Genomic DNA, 17,524 nt, shown 5'->3' with positions numbered 1-17,524 from the left:
GATCTTTATTATTTGACGTAAAGTAGGCAATTAATTTATTGCTCTGACATATGTTTTCCAAGAATTTTCACCTTATCTCTTATTCTAGTTTAAATAAATAATTAAAATTATGAAATAGTAAGATTAATTGATCATCGAGAGATCACGAGAACAATCCTTTGTTCTTGAACTCATTCCTTACGTTAAATAGACACTGTTTGGATAGATTATTTTCGATAGAATAAAAAAGGCGTATGTGTAAACGAGAAAAAATTATAACTTTTCTTGACGATGTTGATAATCGTTCGAATCCATGTGCATACAACAACAGCAGAGATCACGTAATTATTTGTGACATAGATAAACAACTTGAGAATATCTAATTTCATTAATCGTTACAATCTCGTAACGTAGCTTAAATTTTTTAGATAAGATTTAACAAGGTAAAAGGTGATCAAATTATCAATTGGTTTTGATGATAAAGCGTAAATGTATTATGTACAAAGTAAATTTCGATCGACGTGTTCGGATTATCCATCGGATCGAGAAGCATCCTCGGCTAGTATATTCCACCCACGCTGCGATGATAGTTGAGTTGGGCGTGTTGAGTATAATCGTAACTCTGGTCGTACCAATCGGCCGTTGTGCCAGCGGTATTCGCGGTATTCGAAGAGTGGGTACCATGAGCTGCGTGGACGGCATGTTGATGGCTTGTCATGTGACTCGACGAATATTCGCTACCTTGAAAATGATTGAACTGGCCCCAAGTTAACTGTGACCTGGACCAATCGGTATTCCCTTAAAAAAAAAAAAAAAAAAATAAAATAAAAATATTAATAATGAAATATTGTGTTTCTTTTTTTTAGGAACTTGGATTTGATGAAATATCTGTCAAGGTACCAGTATTAGGAGTCAAAGATGTTGGAGCACCATGAGCAACTGGAGGTTGAATGGACGGAACTTGCCCGATTTGCATGCTACTGATATGTTCAGAGAGGGAAGTCAAGTGTCCCGAAATTGATGCAGCATGTTCTTGCAAACTGTTGCTCATCGTTGAAGGTATTGGTGGCATAGGCGGTGTCATCTGGGTAACGCTTCCGGCAACTTGATGAACACTGCTTGGTGTTTGATGTAAAGCCGTCGGGCTGTGATGCAAACTAGTTGGTACTTGAGGTATTTCGCTTGGCATTTGAGGTATTTGAGCCATCTGAGCTAATTCATGACTCCCTGCAGCGTATTGACAGGGTGTCAAAGGTAAACTCGGTACAGAATGTGCTAAACTTCCTGAGTGTTTACGTAGACGAGCTCTCCGATTACTGAACCATACCTAGAAGATTGTGGGTGTATGACGATAGCTATAAATAATCTTTAATGACTATATAATTTATGAACTATATCATTTATAAAACTATAAATGATCTTTAATTTCTCTTATTTCCAATCGTTTATTTGAATTTTCTCCTGCTTCGAGATATTTTTCAAAAAAAAGGATCTTGACAAAAGATTAAACAACTCACTTGTATCCTTGCCTCAGTTAGACCCGTTCTCTGAGCCAATTCTTCTCTAGCATAAACATCTGGATATTGAGCACGTTGAAAGGCAGCCTCGAGTTGTTCCAGTTGTTCCCCAGTGAATGTCGTTCTGCTCCTACGTTGTTTTCGTTTAAGAGGTATACCTGGCTCACTTTCAGTATCAGAATCATCACCGCAACGGCCTAATCATAAAGAGAAGAGATAGTAGATGTCGTCGTGTTCGTTACCATGTCATTTTCCATGACTGTTATAGTGATTCTTTCTCAGACACATCTTCCTATTCATAAAGTGTAACTATATGTTTTTGAAAAACAGGATCGGGACACGCGGAAAAAGGACCTACACACGATCGAAATAAATGACGACAAGCTTTTACGATTAAATGAGCTATAATTGGTAATCAATAAATCCTCGACGAAAACTGCTAAGTCATGAGACACGAGTTTATCGTTGCTCCGATGAACTTGCCTCTTTTACTATGAATACGATATTGATGAGTATTATTCTGTGTCCACATTTTCAATATACATGCAGATATTCTATAAGCGAAGATCATAATCGTATAACGAAGTCATCGGATCATTTATGATGTAATTGTCTCCGGTGATATATAGTATCTGAGAAATCACGTTTATGGAAGAAGAAGTTTAAAACGCGTATAATTAATGTGAAATACTCTATAATAGTGTATAGACCATTAAAATAAACGTAATTACTAATTAATACTTAAAGGAGTTTTCCATATTCGTGGACGTCTATTCTCCTTTGATTTCTCCTTTGGATTTCTTCATGCCGCATTATACGAAAAATTTATTTTATTACTTTACTAGTCGGTGCAAAAGAGTACTTCTAATACGCTCACGTGTTCTTACGTGAAATGAATTCTATTTTATACCTATATGTACATATACACATATAGTATATATTCATATATATATACTTATATATACTCAGATAATATCCATATGTGTATTTGTGTGCCGCAGTCATTAAGGTATCCATAAAGTACTCGTAAAATGACCGTCAAACATGCCATTTTGTTCGACGTAAGAGTAAAGACGCCATTTTGTCGAGTGTTTCAAAACTATCGGTAGATAAGCTTATACCTAAGTTTTCTCATAAAATCACAATAATGCAGTATACCTGTCTAAGATATTAACTATTGACCAAGAAAAACATGTTAACTTGAGATCAATTTTACAGAGAAATTCGTTTCTATTTTTCTTTAAAGAATAAAGGCCGATCTTTTTTGATTGTGTACCTTATTTAGAATACCTTAGGGTATTTCGAATAAGTTTGTTTACAGACTATTGATTCTTACGCGTGCAGATCTAAACAAGAGGATAAAGAGGGTCTGATCTTTCAGTTTGGGACTTAGCCTTTTACCGTAACTAACGTTGAATCCTTTCTAAGCCCATCGGGAACCTTTTTAACAACGGTTTTGAGTTTGCTAGTTCGCACTGGCCACTATATTGATGTTTATTTGTGCGCAAACGACGAGTAGCTCGTGCGTCTGTTTTCTTTTATCAATTTTTTTTTTTATATAAACATGGATAGAAGAGAAACTATATGTATGAGAAAAGTATGAAGAAATTGAACATTATCCTGACCACCGACGCAATGTTTGCTACATAAAGTGAACCTTCATTGTTCGAATGTATTTTTTATTATCGTTCAATCGAGCATCAACTAGCACACATTGTATAGAAAAAGTACTTATGTTAGGATCAAAATTGGATATATTGTCGGTATACATTTAGATGTGCATCCCACAGTTCTTTCTTATATTCCCTCTTATTCACGTTCTATACTTTATCTCGGATCATCCCTAAAATGGAATTGTTATTTACGCTTGATTTAACAACGAATAAAATGAACGGTCAATATTGTAAAACGTCATGGAGATCGAGGGAAAAAATAGGACGAGTAGCTAGATCACTTTGTTCGATATTCATTCGAGTGGTTAAACCATACTTAATTTAAGTTTTTCTTATAGTTAAAATTGTTAAATGAATTATTATCGTGAACAATTTTTTGTTAGAAATTTTCAAAGTTTTATGAGGCATAATATTAGCGTGTAAATTAATACTCATATCAATGTGACAAAATCCTGACAAAATTTGGAGGGAAAAAATGTTTACTGAAACATTTGCCCCCCACTCCCTTAAGTGTTTTAAACACACCCTACTAATGCATATATTCTAGATTGATCTAAACCCCCTGGACATTCTACAAAATAACCGGGATTCTGTGCATTAACTGTAACATATATAAAACAAAATCTAACGAAAATGGAGTGTTTAAATTTATACAACCCTAATATGTATTATTATTAATTGTAATAATAATAATAATAATAATTTTGTTATTATTAATTAATATTAATTTCCAATAAAAAGAAAAAAGGAAAACCGACAAATACACAATCGACGAGAATTTTGCAATAAAGCTAACTACAAAGAAAATTGGACAAAAGTGCCGTGTAGTAGCGTTGGATAATAATTATTGATTTACCTTCGCGTAGCTATTATAAATTAGGCTTAAAAGATGTTGTTTGGCCTTTAGCACAGTACGACCTGCCTGATAAAACGTCGCCGCCGCATTCAATACAATACGAATTGCCATTCTTTTCTCTCCTCTTGCGGTTTTTCTCGTTGGGGTAAAAGTCAAAAAGAAGCGGTAGCCTTTTGAAGACTAAAACGTGATCCTCTTCATTCTTATGTCCTTTTTCTTTTCCTTTTCTTTTTTATTGCGTAGTAGTCAAAGATCGTTTTTCAATGCATTGATCATTTTTATTTTTTTATAATCTTTTAGTAGCTTCAAATTTATTACACTTTAAAACCTAATTTACGATTGGTTTTTCGTTAAAATCTCATTAATTAATTATCATGAATCGTGTAAAAAAAGGTAAACACAATGAGGATTTTAAAAAAGTTAACAGAAACAATATTCGATATCATTTTAATGGTTCATTTTTCAATATTGACTTCTGTCGACTTCTCGTAGTTACAACAGTTTGCCCTTTCAATGGGCCACCAACTTTCTCAACGGGTGTTCATTCACGTGAACGATCGATGGTATTATATTCCTTAGGCGTGTTGTGAAATATCGTCGTACATTTTTTTTCAGCTTGAATCTTTCTCTTTATCTTTCTTTTCTTACTTCTCTTCCGCCTCCTCTTCCTCATCCTCCTGCTCCTGCTCCTGCTCCTCTTTCTCTACTTTCCCCCCTCAACCACAAGCTTCCTACTTTAATGCACAATTTCGTTTTTTTTTCTTTCTCTTTCGTCGGTGAACGAGGTGACAGGAATTTAAACCGTTGGTCTACCAGCGTTATTGTAGATGCAACTTGTCTCCATGACCATTCTTCCATTCTTCCTTCTTGTCATACGAAGAGACACGGTTGTAGCCGCCAAAGAGGCCGCCAAAGGGAAAATATATCTCGAAAGATTCACCGACGTCTTCGAAAACAACCAAAGAGGAAAACTTCTAGCATTCGAGTTTGGTTGCTCTTGAGTCACTGTTGTCTCTCCCTTTCTCTCTTTCTCTTTTTTCTGTTTCTATACAATATTACGTGCTCTGTGATCGAATCGCATTTTAGCGTAGGAGAAGACCAACAATGTTCACTTCTTTTTAATATTTTACCAAGAAACCTTTTCTGTTTCTTTCGAAAATTTCAACATATAGAGGTTTTCAATAGAATAACAATAACGTTTATGTCATGCATATTTACGTTGTTTGACGATAGTGTGGTTCGCTTTTTTTCTTATTGTGAAAATCAGAAGAAGAAGAAAAAGAAGAAGAAAAAAAAGAAGAAGAAGAAAAAGAAGAAGAAAAAAAGAAGAAGAAGAAAAAGAAGAAGAATAATAACAAAAAGAAAGATTCATTTTAAATAGGCTTGATAGATAATCAATTGACATAATTAGGTTTTAAACTCGTGGTTGACCCGTGTTATCTAATTTTCTAGGGGACTAAAGAAAAAAAAAGAATAGAAAAGAAAAGAAAAGAAAAGAAAAGGGGTGTTCGCGGTGATGTGTCCAGGTGTATTTCACGAGTGTTACGAGTTTAAAGAAAGAAAGAAAGAGAGAGAAAGAGTGAGGAAGGGAAGGAGAAATAAAGAAAGAGGGGAACTTTGAAGAAAAGAGAAGGGACGACGCACAGGTCGGAGTCGAGTCAGCATTCCTTCGTGCGCCCTCTGACATCGGCGGTCCTCTCAGAAGGTTGCTCTTCATCTCCTTTTGCTTCACCAGCCCACCCATTCTCTCTCTCTCTTTCTCGCTCTCTTCCTTGAGTCGAAGTACGTGTGGAGAAAAGAAGCAGAAGACGAAGAAGACGAAAACGAAGAAGAAGAAGAAGAAGAAGAAGAACAAAAAATATGAAAAAAAGGGGATCGAGAGGCTCGAGAAAAAGAAAGAAATGGAAAGATCGGGTGTGATCGTTTAGGTGCCCATATGTTGGACTTGTAATAAGAGAACGTGCTCTCAGGTTGAGACAAGGAGGCGGGTACTCGATGAAATGCTTTATAGATTATTATCTCTCTCTCTCTTTCTTTTTCTCTCTTTAAACTATTGTTTTATTCATTTGCTCTTATTTTTTGTTTTTCTTTTTTGACTCATGTCGATTAATAAATAAATATCATTTATATATTATCTGTTAGCCAGTGGTCTCGCGCGAAAAGGGCATACAATATAACGAAATAAACAGCTGTTATATAAACAGAATGTATAGAAAATTTATGGGATGACCTTATCGATAAGAATATCACAATTTTACGCATTAATTTTGTTATATATATATATATATATTTCTTCTTTCAATTGTGTATTGAATTCGTGTATCGATTTCTTTTTTCTTTGAAAAATATTAAAATTATATTAGCGAGAATACGCGTAGGATGCGGATATGAAATAACAAACACGGACAATTGGTTGAACTAATATGATACGGAAACTTATGGTGTGGATTATTGGGGTAAGAATAACATAACTTTGAGAAGTTGTAAAAATCAGTTTTACAATCCGTATTTTCTAACTCGTGTTTACAATGTCTTATTATCAAGTGATAGGAGTTTTTGCGAAAGTACACCGGTGTAGTTGCAAAACACTATTGTAAAAACAAGCTCGGCGCCGCGTATCATATTTCAAATTGATCTTTTTTTTATTCTTCATCTTCTTACCAGATTGCACAAGTAGGTAAAGAACAAACAAAATATTATATCTGACGGGAAAGATTGCTGAAAGATTTCGTTGCCGTAGATTTTTTTTTCTTTTTTATTTTACTCTTATATTGATTTATATTATAAATATAAATAGTCGTAAGAAATGGAAAAACAAAGAACGTCGAATGTTATATATATGAGATAGTAGATTCTAAATAGATTTTAGATATTCACGCATACGAACACACACCTACACTCACACCTACATTCATATATTTCTATCTCTTTCTCTTTATCATCTTCCCGCGAGTCGTCCGGGTTTACTCGTTGATAGGCACAATCAATATCGGTTTCTTGAGAATGAAAAGCGTCCGATCGGTTGAATAGATCGCGTGAAAAGATGCGTGTAATCAATTAGAGGGGGCCCGCGGAGTCGAGAGCAAATATCTCTTTCGTAGCAACGTCATCGAGAAATGTGCCGGTCAGCATCCCCGCTGTGTTCGATCGTACATCTATCGATACCGGTCTGTACCACCCATTCGAACGTATATCTACATATTGTCGCGTGATACTTCGCACGCGTTCAACTTCTTTATTTTATCATTTACAAACGACAATGACAAGGACAACGACAACGACGACGACGACGACGACGACGATGACAATTCATTTATTATCCGTAAATATTCTTAAAACATGATAAAAAAAAAGAAACAAATATTTCAACTAGTTGAGGAATTTTATTTCAATCGAAACGCGTGGCTTTTTATCTAGTCTAGACTGTGTATTAAATAAGATAAAAAACAATCCTATTTATCTGTAATACGAATTATTTAAATATACGGCTGGGGGTAGAGAGGATATCTTGTGAAAACGATTCTAACGAATAACGTTTGACTTTATTTCTAAAGAAATATCTGTTTACTCGATTCACATTTCCGTATCCTCGTAATTTTCTTGCGGCTTCCCTTTCGTGTATTATTTTTTTTTGCGCGTGTCGAATTAAGGTTTGAATGGTGGAAAAGGTGCTGTAGGTAGCTCTCTTTCAAGGTTATAAATCTTATACTCTTCTTCTTTTCTCTCTCTTTCTCACTAACTTATATCTGTTCTCATCTTTTTCTAGTGGGTAGATACTTCCCGTAGAAGAGAAATGGATATCCGCAGGAGTCGCGCGTGAGGTCCCCTAAATGTTAACAAATGTCCTTAAAGCGGTTAACAATAAGGATGGCCGAGGGTTGACATTAGAGAAGTCAGTGAGTTTTCCTGTCAACGCCCGTCTGCAACTTTCATAGAAAGCAGGCCGACGTTTTGCCTTTCTTATTTACGAGAAACCGACTTTCGGTAAGTGTGGGAGTAAAAAAGAAAGAAAGAAAGAAAGAAAGAATGAATGGAATGAAAGAACGAGAGAGAGAGAGAGAGAGAAAGAGAGAATAATGGTTAAACGAAATTTTGGTGGTCACATTAAGGTACTTGTGAAACCTTGTCGGAAAATCACCCCCCCTTGAGAACCATTAAATGCCGTCGTCGTTGGTGGTCCGCTCGAAGTTCTTCTAAGTAGATGACAGGTCCTTAATAATTTTTATTGTATTTCAAATCCGTAACTTTAATATTTATTATAAGATTTGACCATAATTTTCATTGAATTTGATAAAATCATCGTGGTGTACAGTTAGAAATAAAATGTAAAAAATAAAAATTAGGCAAATAGAAAACGTAAAATTACGCAAATAATAAGACTTCTATTTAAGAAAAAAGAAAGAAGGTAATTTATATGAGATAGGTATGAATAATTTTGTACTTTAATTAATTTGAATTTTTGCCAGATAATATACAAAAATATTTCTCAATATGTATATCTATATATCATAAAGATAGGACACTTTTAACCGTATTATCATACTACAAAGAAATTATTATTATCAAAATATATCGTTACTTGATAAAAAATTATATCAAAATGTATTACGTAAAAGTAAAGTAATCTTATGAAAGGAGAAGGGAAAATGGGAACGAAAGAGATTGTAGGAAGGATGTATTTTGGTGGAACGATGAAAATGATGGAAGAGGAAGGAACACACTGGTAAGATTGGAGTCAATTTGGCGTATCCTTATTCCAAAGTAAGGAATTAACATTTTCCACGAAGTACAAGAGAGAGTACCTACAGAGTGCCCGGAGTGTTAAGTGAGTTCGATCGAATCTACCGATTTAATGAAGGAGTTGTAGGAGTGTATGGGGAAATCTTTCGATGTTGTAGACGTGTACATATGTGTACGATGGAAGGAGACAAAGAACGAAGAGGGTAGCAGTTTGGAAAGGTTTTGAAACGCGTTAAAGCCCGATGCCACGTACGATATATGTCGGCACTAGACTCTTTCAAGGGATTACACGATCACGCGACAAGAATTGCACGCTCGCTATAAAGCTCGATATCGTGTAACGTCGATTAGATACGCTCGCTGATATTAAGCTTCGACGGTTAGCTCGAATTCTACCTTTTAAACTCTTCCTGCCAGCTTTTACTCTCTTATCCATTTTTCTCATCCTAATACGTCCGGTTATATAGATGGATTTTTTACGTTCGTATGAAACTCGATTTTAAAATATATTATATCGTGGAATGCTTTTGAAGTTGGTATATAAAATATTTCATTTTGATATTATCATTCAATTAGGTTTTGAAAAAAAATGAAATCCAAGTACTCGTACGTTTACTCGTACACTTACGCATTTAGAGTTATTTCCATGATGTATTATATTTACATAGATGGATAGATAAAATACATTTTATGCATACTTGTTTTTATTATATATTTAGGATAAGCGAGATGATCATCCTGGTGTAAGAACTTGAAACCGATGGATCACCGTGCGTCGATAAAATCGACGAAGTTGATCGTGAATCACTTAGCGACGTTGTTCATCGAGCACGTTGTGCTCTTAGATCGTTTGGTATATAGCGAAGAAGAGAAGAGAAGAGAAGAGAAGAGAAGAGAAGAGAAGAGAAGAGAAGAGAAGAGAAGAGAAGAGAAGAGAAGAGAAGAGAAGAGAAGAGAAGAGAAGAGAAGAAAAGAGAAGAGAAGAGAAGAGAAGAGAAGATGAAGAAGGTGGGAAGACGAGTATGAAAGAAAGAGAGAGAGAGAGAGAGAGAGAGAGAAAGAAAAAAATCGAGATGGATATACATATTATACGCGTGTGGAGGTGCAGTCAGAGAGAGAGAAAGAGAGAGAGAGAGAGAAAGAGAGAGGGGTGGGCAGGACCCATTAGGCTAATCCCTCGTCGGCGGCCGAAGCCAAAGGAACGGAATAAGAAGGAATAAGAAAGCCACAGGCTACGTGTCATTCCTGCTCGGCCTGCCGACACCTATACCCTGGACCCGACACCTTCGACCGAGCTACGAGTATATCCGTTCAGAGGTGCTCTCTATCACTAATGTCCTTCTCTTAAGAATTAACTATTCGCGAGTTGATTGCGTTTATTTGATTACCTGACACACCTTTTTCCCCCATACCTTACTTTCAACGTAACCAAGAATAAAGAACTACCACCCTAAAATGATCTTCTTTTATGATCCATTAATAGCTTCTCTTAGAATTGAGATTTCATATTTTACTTGTCTTTATTCATTTTTTTTTACGATTTATTTTATTAGATTTTTACCAACCAATGTTTTTGACGATTCAATTAAGAATTTATTTTGTTTAATTAATTCGATATTAAAATTGTATATAAAACGTGATACGAGCAAATCGATAAAACACAATAATTTCAAGATTATTTAAGAAGTCATGAATAATTAACCACATTCGAGACGATAAATATCTGTAATTGAGGGTTACGACACGAAACTCGTGCGAGGTTTCCTTCGTGGATAATATCCTACTACTTGGAATTAAACGCTATTTACACCTGCTTCTCCACATGCGAAATTTTCATTAAAATTCATTAAACGTTATCGTAAGCATAAAAGAAATTTAATTTTATCCCAGTGATTTTTTTTTCTCCCTGAAAGTTTTTAACAAATCACAAATCCTGATAAAATATTAGGAATTGATTGTAATAATTTTTAGATTTATGATTAATATCAAAATAGAATTTGATTTAAAAGATTAGAACAATTATTAGAGATCTCCGAGTGAATGAAAAAGGGGTGGAGGATGAGATAAGGGAGGAGAGGGAGGGGGAGGTTAATTAATAAACGAGAAGAAACGATTAATCGTTGAATTAAAAGAGAGATTGTTGGTTGATTCTCTGGGTGCCCGAGATGAGCGCCACTGTCGACGTGTGGCAGGCGGTTCGTTTGATCTCCGCGGGACCCTCGCGGGGCCTCGAGGCCCCGGGCTCTGCTCTCTCTTCGCTCTTGGCCCTCGACTCTCTTTCCTCGCATTCCCTGTTCCTCCCTTCGATCCTCCTCTTCCTCCTCCTACTCTTTCTTCGACCACACCAACATCCTCGTCGAATTAACTTTTAAGACTTTGGGACACCTGTACTCACTAATTCTTTCATGTCCAACGATCGTGATACTCACGAATTCTTACAATCTTTTTTTTCAGAGTAAATGAATGAGAGTGTGTGTGAGAGAGAGAAACAGATAGAGAAAAACTTTGTTTTGTCCTCAATAAATTAGATACTCGCTAATTATTGACAAAGAAATTCGCATGTGTGTCTACCTGTCCTCGTTAAAAGACGAACGAATTAAAAAAGAACTAGAAAAAAGTAAGTATAAAAGTGTCGAGGTAAGACAAGAGTAAGAAATAAATAAAGAAAGAAGGATAGAAAGAGAAATGAAGAAGTCAAGAAAGAAGAAGAAGAAGAAGAAGAAGAAGAAGAAAAGGATACTCGCGGCCGTCGTCGGGAAGGCCAAGCAAAAAGGAAGTACGTATTTCAATCTGTTCTTTAAATTTAACGCTCGGGGTATTTCCCCCTCCCCCTCCCGAGTTAAATCAATAATGAGGCTTGAAAGTACTACAGCAAGCAAAAACTAATGACAGTTTTCACGAGCAATTTGTGAACGTTCGGCAAACACTTTTGCTGTGCGAAAAAGTGGGGCAAGAAAGTTTGATGGAGTTGCGAAAGAACGAAGAAAAGAATGAGAAATGAAATAAAGAAAAAGAAATGTTAGTAGTACTTATACCTATGAAAGACGAGGAGCAAGGAAGAGAGGATATATGAAGGATGAAGAAAAAATTTGTTAAAAGAGGATCGCAAAAGGATGCAATGAATAAAAATAAAAAGAACGAGAAGAAGAAGAAGTAAAAGAACGTACGAGGAAAGAAGACAGGAAGAAGTGGAAGAAGCAGAAAAGGGATAATGCGTGCCCCGTAAGATATTGACACTCCTGTAATCCGTTTGTCGGACGTGTGGGCAACCTGGCTAATCCTGCTCACGCCCACCGGAGATTAAATCCTGCTGGTCTGCCCTGCTCATTCGGACTAACTCGGCCTATCCGACAGTGGACCGGACTTAAAGCGCTGTACACACGCTCGCGTACGTCAAACTCGCTTCTTTCGTAGCAGGAGGTTAAAAGCTTCCGACGCTGACCGACGAGATGATAGAACGAAACGTTCGACTTCTTGCCTTATTCATCCCTTTTTCTTTTTCGTTTTCTCATTCCTTTTATTTGTTTGTTCTTTTCTTTAATTCGTGTATCAAGATATTATTCCTTATTCTATACTCCATTCGTATAAATTAGGAAAATGAATATTACCCTTATAGTACATATTGGAAATCTAATCTTTCAAAATAACTATATTGAAATTGAATAATTTTATGTGTTAGCAAAACGAAAGGAAAAATAAAGATTTATTTTAAATTCGTATCGATGTTTCAATCTTTGGATTACCTGGGCAAATTATTTGACATAGCGTTTCAGGAATTACTCTATACGATAGTTTTCTTACAAATTGTTGAATAAATTAAATGATTCATATCCTTATGTACTATATCCCTTTATTTTAATAGTTGAAATTTAGTTGAATCTTAAAACTCACGATAAATACGGGTATAAAGTCGTGAATACCAAGTCGGATTGGTTGTGCATTTGGACACAAAACGAAATGCGTCGTAGAAGTACCACGGCGATCAAGATCAATGGTGATCGCGGGGATGAAAGAGAAATGTAGTACTTAAGTGCTACTCACTGCCTCCCAATATGCCGTCTATCGTGTAATCCTTCTTCCCGTCTTCCCCCGGTCGTCCACCTCGAAGTAGCCTGCTGATGGAGCTGACGCTAGGTGGATCTGAGAAGCCTTCCTGCGTGCAATAAAATAAAAGCACGGGGCCTTTTTGAAAGAGGTAAGATTAAAGCAAGTAGGACCTATGAGAAGAGTATCGTTCCTTATGACTTTCCTTTTTCATTTATTATTATTATTATCATTATTATTATTATTATTATTTTTTTTATTTTTTTTATTTAAAAGCTGGTTTCTTTTTTTTTTAGATAGAAAGAGAAAGAGAGTGGATTGAAAACGGGCGTGAAAGCCTAACCCGTGTTGTTCTCTCGTGAACAACACTGTAGGAAGGCCGTGCTCGCAGTTTCGCAACTGCAGCTTTACCAAGCCGTACAATTTCGCGCGATTATTTTCGTTCGCAACGTAGGTACACATTTTCTTGGACGATTCAACGTTATTACGCATTGTATAAGCTAGCTAGGCACCGTTACGCGCCTTTGCTATGCTCGCTCGCTTGCTCGCTCGCTTTCTTGCTTCATGATCGGCCAAACTCCGTAGGTAGGTATGTAATGTTGAAGAAATTGAAAGGAATCGCTTGACACAAAAGCGTGTTATGAAAAAGAGAGCGTTAGAGATATAGAGAAAGAAAGAGAGAGAGAGTAAGAATATAAGATGTAGATAGGGAAAGAAAATTTCTACACCGAGATCAATTCGATAGAATATATCTAATGGATAATAAATTCTAGAATGAAGATCACGTATCGAGATCTTTATCGATATATTTATATATATGTATATACTCTTTTATATCTAAAGGATACCTCGAGAAGTTGCGAAAATTTCATCGATCGATATCGATCGAGCTTCTTATCTTTCGTATCGATCATACAAAGCGTAACGCACGTGCATGCGAAAGAAGATGCGGGATAGAGATGTAGCGAAAAAGAAAAAGATGGGAAGATCATAGAAGAGAAGGAAGAAGAAGAAGAATAAGAAGAAGAAGAAGATTATATAAAAAAAAGGTTATATCTCTCGCTTTAACCGAGGATTTAAAAGGCAAAAAAAGTGAAGGTGGAGGGTAGAAGTGGTGGTGGGGGTTGAGGAAATGGGGGTCGTTCGGTGTCGATCGCTATCTCTCGCTTCGCCGATCTCAGAAACAATAACGATCCTTCTGCCGGTGGTGGTCGATGCTTTGGGTCCGGGGTGATGACAGGAAAGAAGAAGGAAGGAAGGATTGTGGGTGAGGTGGATGATTTCAAGGAGGAAGAAGGATGGATGGTCTTACGTTGGATAAAGAGAGGAAGAGTAAAGGAAGAGAGGAAGAAGGAAGAGTGTGCCTCAGGGCCTCAGGCCCCGGAACGCCCCCTTCCAGCATTAAATGCCGTATTAATGCCGGCAACGACCGCCTGCCTCTACAGAGGCGTACGTGTTCCTAAAATTGTTCTCAGTCTTTTCATATTCTTTCTTCTTTATATACAATATTTCTCTCTCTCTCTCTTTTTCTCTCGCTGTTTTTCTTTAGTTCTTTCCATCCTTTATAAACTTATCTCTCTCGTTTCTTCCGTCAGATTTATATCTTTATCAAAGAAAAATTAGATATGATCGATGATATTATCTAGAAAAGTTTGTTAAGTTATTATACAAACGATATGTTGATTACTTTTAATTGGATTTTGTATTATCAATTAGAGTATACATACATGCGTTTGTTATCTTTCTTTTGTTATTCATGTCAAAATTTTGTAATATTGTTAGAAGGAAGGAATAAATATTATCGATAAATATTTGTACATATGAATAAGTATTGAAATGTGAATAAAATATATAGAAAATTGGACTTTTTTTTTCAAATAAACGTGAGAAACTATTGATCTATCGATTTCTATTATATTTAGTAAGGATATCTTAGGCACGTGAGATTATGCCTGATAAATTGCGAAAGAGGTAAGACAACTAGGACGAGAAGAAGAAGAAGAGGAAGAAGAAGAAGAAGGAAGACGACGACAACGAAGAGGAGGACGAAAGGTATTACGCCAATGAAGTGTGGGTGTAGGCGGCGAGCAGTAACGTATTAAAGGACACGCGAGTCGCCTCGAGGTACTCACGTACTTACATACGTAGAAGAGAGCCCTACTCGGCTGGTGCACGCCTCGTGCACGCCTCGCGTACGCCTCGTGCGCAACATTAAAAACTTCCATTGAGAGTGATCTTTGAAGTGAGATAAGGACCATGATCGAACGTTTTCTCGAGTCTTTCGATTTTCATGAAAATATTTCTTACCTCTTTTTTTTATTTGTAGTTTTAATATATAAAGTTTCTTAACAACGTACATATATGAAAAGGATTTTGATTTCAATCTCAAATCACATTGAAAAATAATGAAAGTTTCAATTAAAAAAATCTGAAGAATATTTTTGGGAGCAACTCTTGCCATGATTTTAAATATTATATACGAAGTTAAATCGATTATGATAAGTTAAATTCTTTACCTTGACCAATTTGTCACGTATCTCCCAAGAAAAGATACCAGGATTGTTACTCTTCAATTCTTCGATCTTAGCTTCGACTTCCGGCGTGGCAACTCTCGGTTTACTGCCACCAATGACACCTGGCCTGATAGACCCTGTCTCTTGATAACGATTGAGTATTTTCGAAACGCAACCGTGGGAAACACGAAGTTGTCTTGATATTACGCAGGGTCGTACACCAGAGGCCGCCATTTCAACGATTTTCAAGCGAATGTGATTTGGTAGGGGACGTCCGTTGATGAAGACACCGCCCAGCTGATTCATTCGGCCTTGCCCTGTAAACATTCGATCGATGTTTCAACGATACATACCTATATGAAAAAACGAGAAGAAGGAAGAAAAAGAAAGGAGGTAGAGGAAGACGAAAAGACATGTGCTCGAATCGCTTGCGACTCGATAAGCTTGAAATTATTTACGGAATCCGTCGAGCGAACACGTGAAATCGGTTAACAGCCGGTAAGAGGCCGGCATATACGTTAGCGCGGAGGATACCAAAAGCCACGTTAACAGCCGTAAAATTGAAGAAGTTATGCTCACGAGAGGGCGTGCTCGGCCATTTCCAGGACTAACGAGTATAAAGTTGGATCGTTAGTCGAATTAGCCACCCTTCCGTACGTGACATTAGCTACCTGTATCATCAGTCGCGTTCCGATGTACAGCACGAGGTAATTACTATGTTTACGCATCACGAAGGCTCGCCCGGCCTGTTGTCCGAGTAAACAACGAAAGCATCCAATTATTTTAATCGTCGCTCTGAGTGCCTTTGCATATTCAATAAAGTCCACACGAGTTTAACCGCGTTCTCTTTTCTATTTTTATTTTCTTTTTGTTTTTTTTTTGTGTAACTTATTATTTCTTTTTTTTAAGTTTTATTTTTACATTTAGACGATCTTCTTTTCGACTTTAACGAAAATAAAAACGTTACTCGAATGTTAATGGATAGCGAAATAAGGTGACATTAGGCTAACCTTGGAAGGGATATCCACTATAGATAGGTCTCATTCTACTGGTAACATCCATCTTGTATTGAAGCTTCTATAATTGTCCTTGCATCCAACGTAGGTAATGTCCAAATGATTATACACGTAGTCACTGACACTGATACAGTATAAACAAAACGATCGAATGACAATACGACCGATTAATCAGACGCGAATTATTGGTCCGAGGCTAAAAAGATTCTTTGATTTAATTGCACTATTCTTGAGTTATAACAAAAATAAACTACGAAGAAACTGTTAAAAAGTTATACAGAATTAATTGTAAAACGCTCTATCGCGAATATTGTCGAATCGACGGAATATTATATTCTTGATGTATAACGTACTGAGATGACGTAGGAAGAAAGAAGAGAAAAGGAATAGAAGCGAGCACGCGTGGCTTTCGTTGCGAGGGGTACCACGGCAATAACGTGTTAGGAGTTGGGGTACTGGACCCCTCTTCACCCCACTCTCTTTAACATGCTGGCTGGACCCGAGAGAACAGAGTGCGAGCAACATAAGAGAAAAATGAGACCGTTGCCTCGTTGGGACTTATGGTACCAGAGTAGTACGCTCATTGGCTACGCCCTGCCACGTGGTTGGTAAAGCTGGACCTTACAATGGGCGGTTCTACCCACGGAACCGCCTACGGAACGTGCTATCTTACCCACGTATTCCACAATATATATTATCCTTCTCTGTATGTTTCATGTAAATATATACATTCCCAGATCGAATACCTTTTGATGTCTCTTGAGAGTTTAATTCTAAATGCTATTTTCATATAATCCTATGCAAGGATATTTTCTATACCTACTAATTTGATTTAAGATTTTATCTATTCTTAGTTGGATATATCTGGATACTTACTTACTTACCTACTTATTTCTTTGCTTTAACTTTGCTAAGAGGATCTAGTTATGTAACTAATGAATTTTTCTTACGATTCAATATGAGTTTGGTGAAACAAATTTTTATTGATGTTCGAATGATTTATTTGTTCTATTGTGGTGTTATCAATGTCCATAATTTCCTTGTAAGGATCTACCAAATTGTCAAATTATTGTTTAACCGAGAATTGCTGATTGTAAAAGAAGATGTTTCTAATGGAATGTCGGTTATTCGGTATTCTGCTGGAAGTTGACTAACGTGTAAATGAAAAAAAAAATGAGAGAAAATT

The 17,524-nt window shown here is 36.4% G+C and overlaps 1 protein-coding gene across 1 annotated transcript; it reads right to left on the bottom strand.

Annotated features, from left to right (window-relative positions):
- Positions 1-478: 478 nt before the first annotated feature.
- Positions 479-16,384, bottom strand: LOC107063951 (protein gooseberry-neuro). The gene is made up of 6 exons (XM_015316144.2): positions 16,333-16,384; positions 15,326-15,639; positions 12,807-12,918; positions 1,497-1,693; positions 880-1,306; positions 479-777 (listed from the first exon to the last, which is right to left on the bottom strand). The coding sequence occupies exons 1-6, from the start codon at positions 16,382-16,384 to the stop codon at positions 539-541; spliced, it is 1,341 nt and encodes a 446-aa protein (XP_015171630.1). The 3' UTR covers positions 479-538.
- Positions 16,385-17,524: the final 1,140 nt, after the last annotated feature.

Source organism: Polistes dominula, unplaced genomic scaffold, assembly GCF_049000335.1.
Source record: "Polistes dominula isolate Pdom_NZ unplaced genomic scaffold, Pdom_raw_medaka contig_73, whole genome shotgun sequence".
Classification (NCBI taxonomy): domain Eukaryota; kingdom Metazoa; phylum Arthropoda; class Insecta; order Hymenoptera; family Vespidae; genus Polistes; species Polistes dominula.
This window is presented reverse-complemented; position numbering and strand designations above follow the sequence as displayed.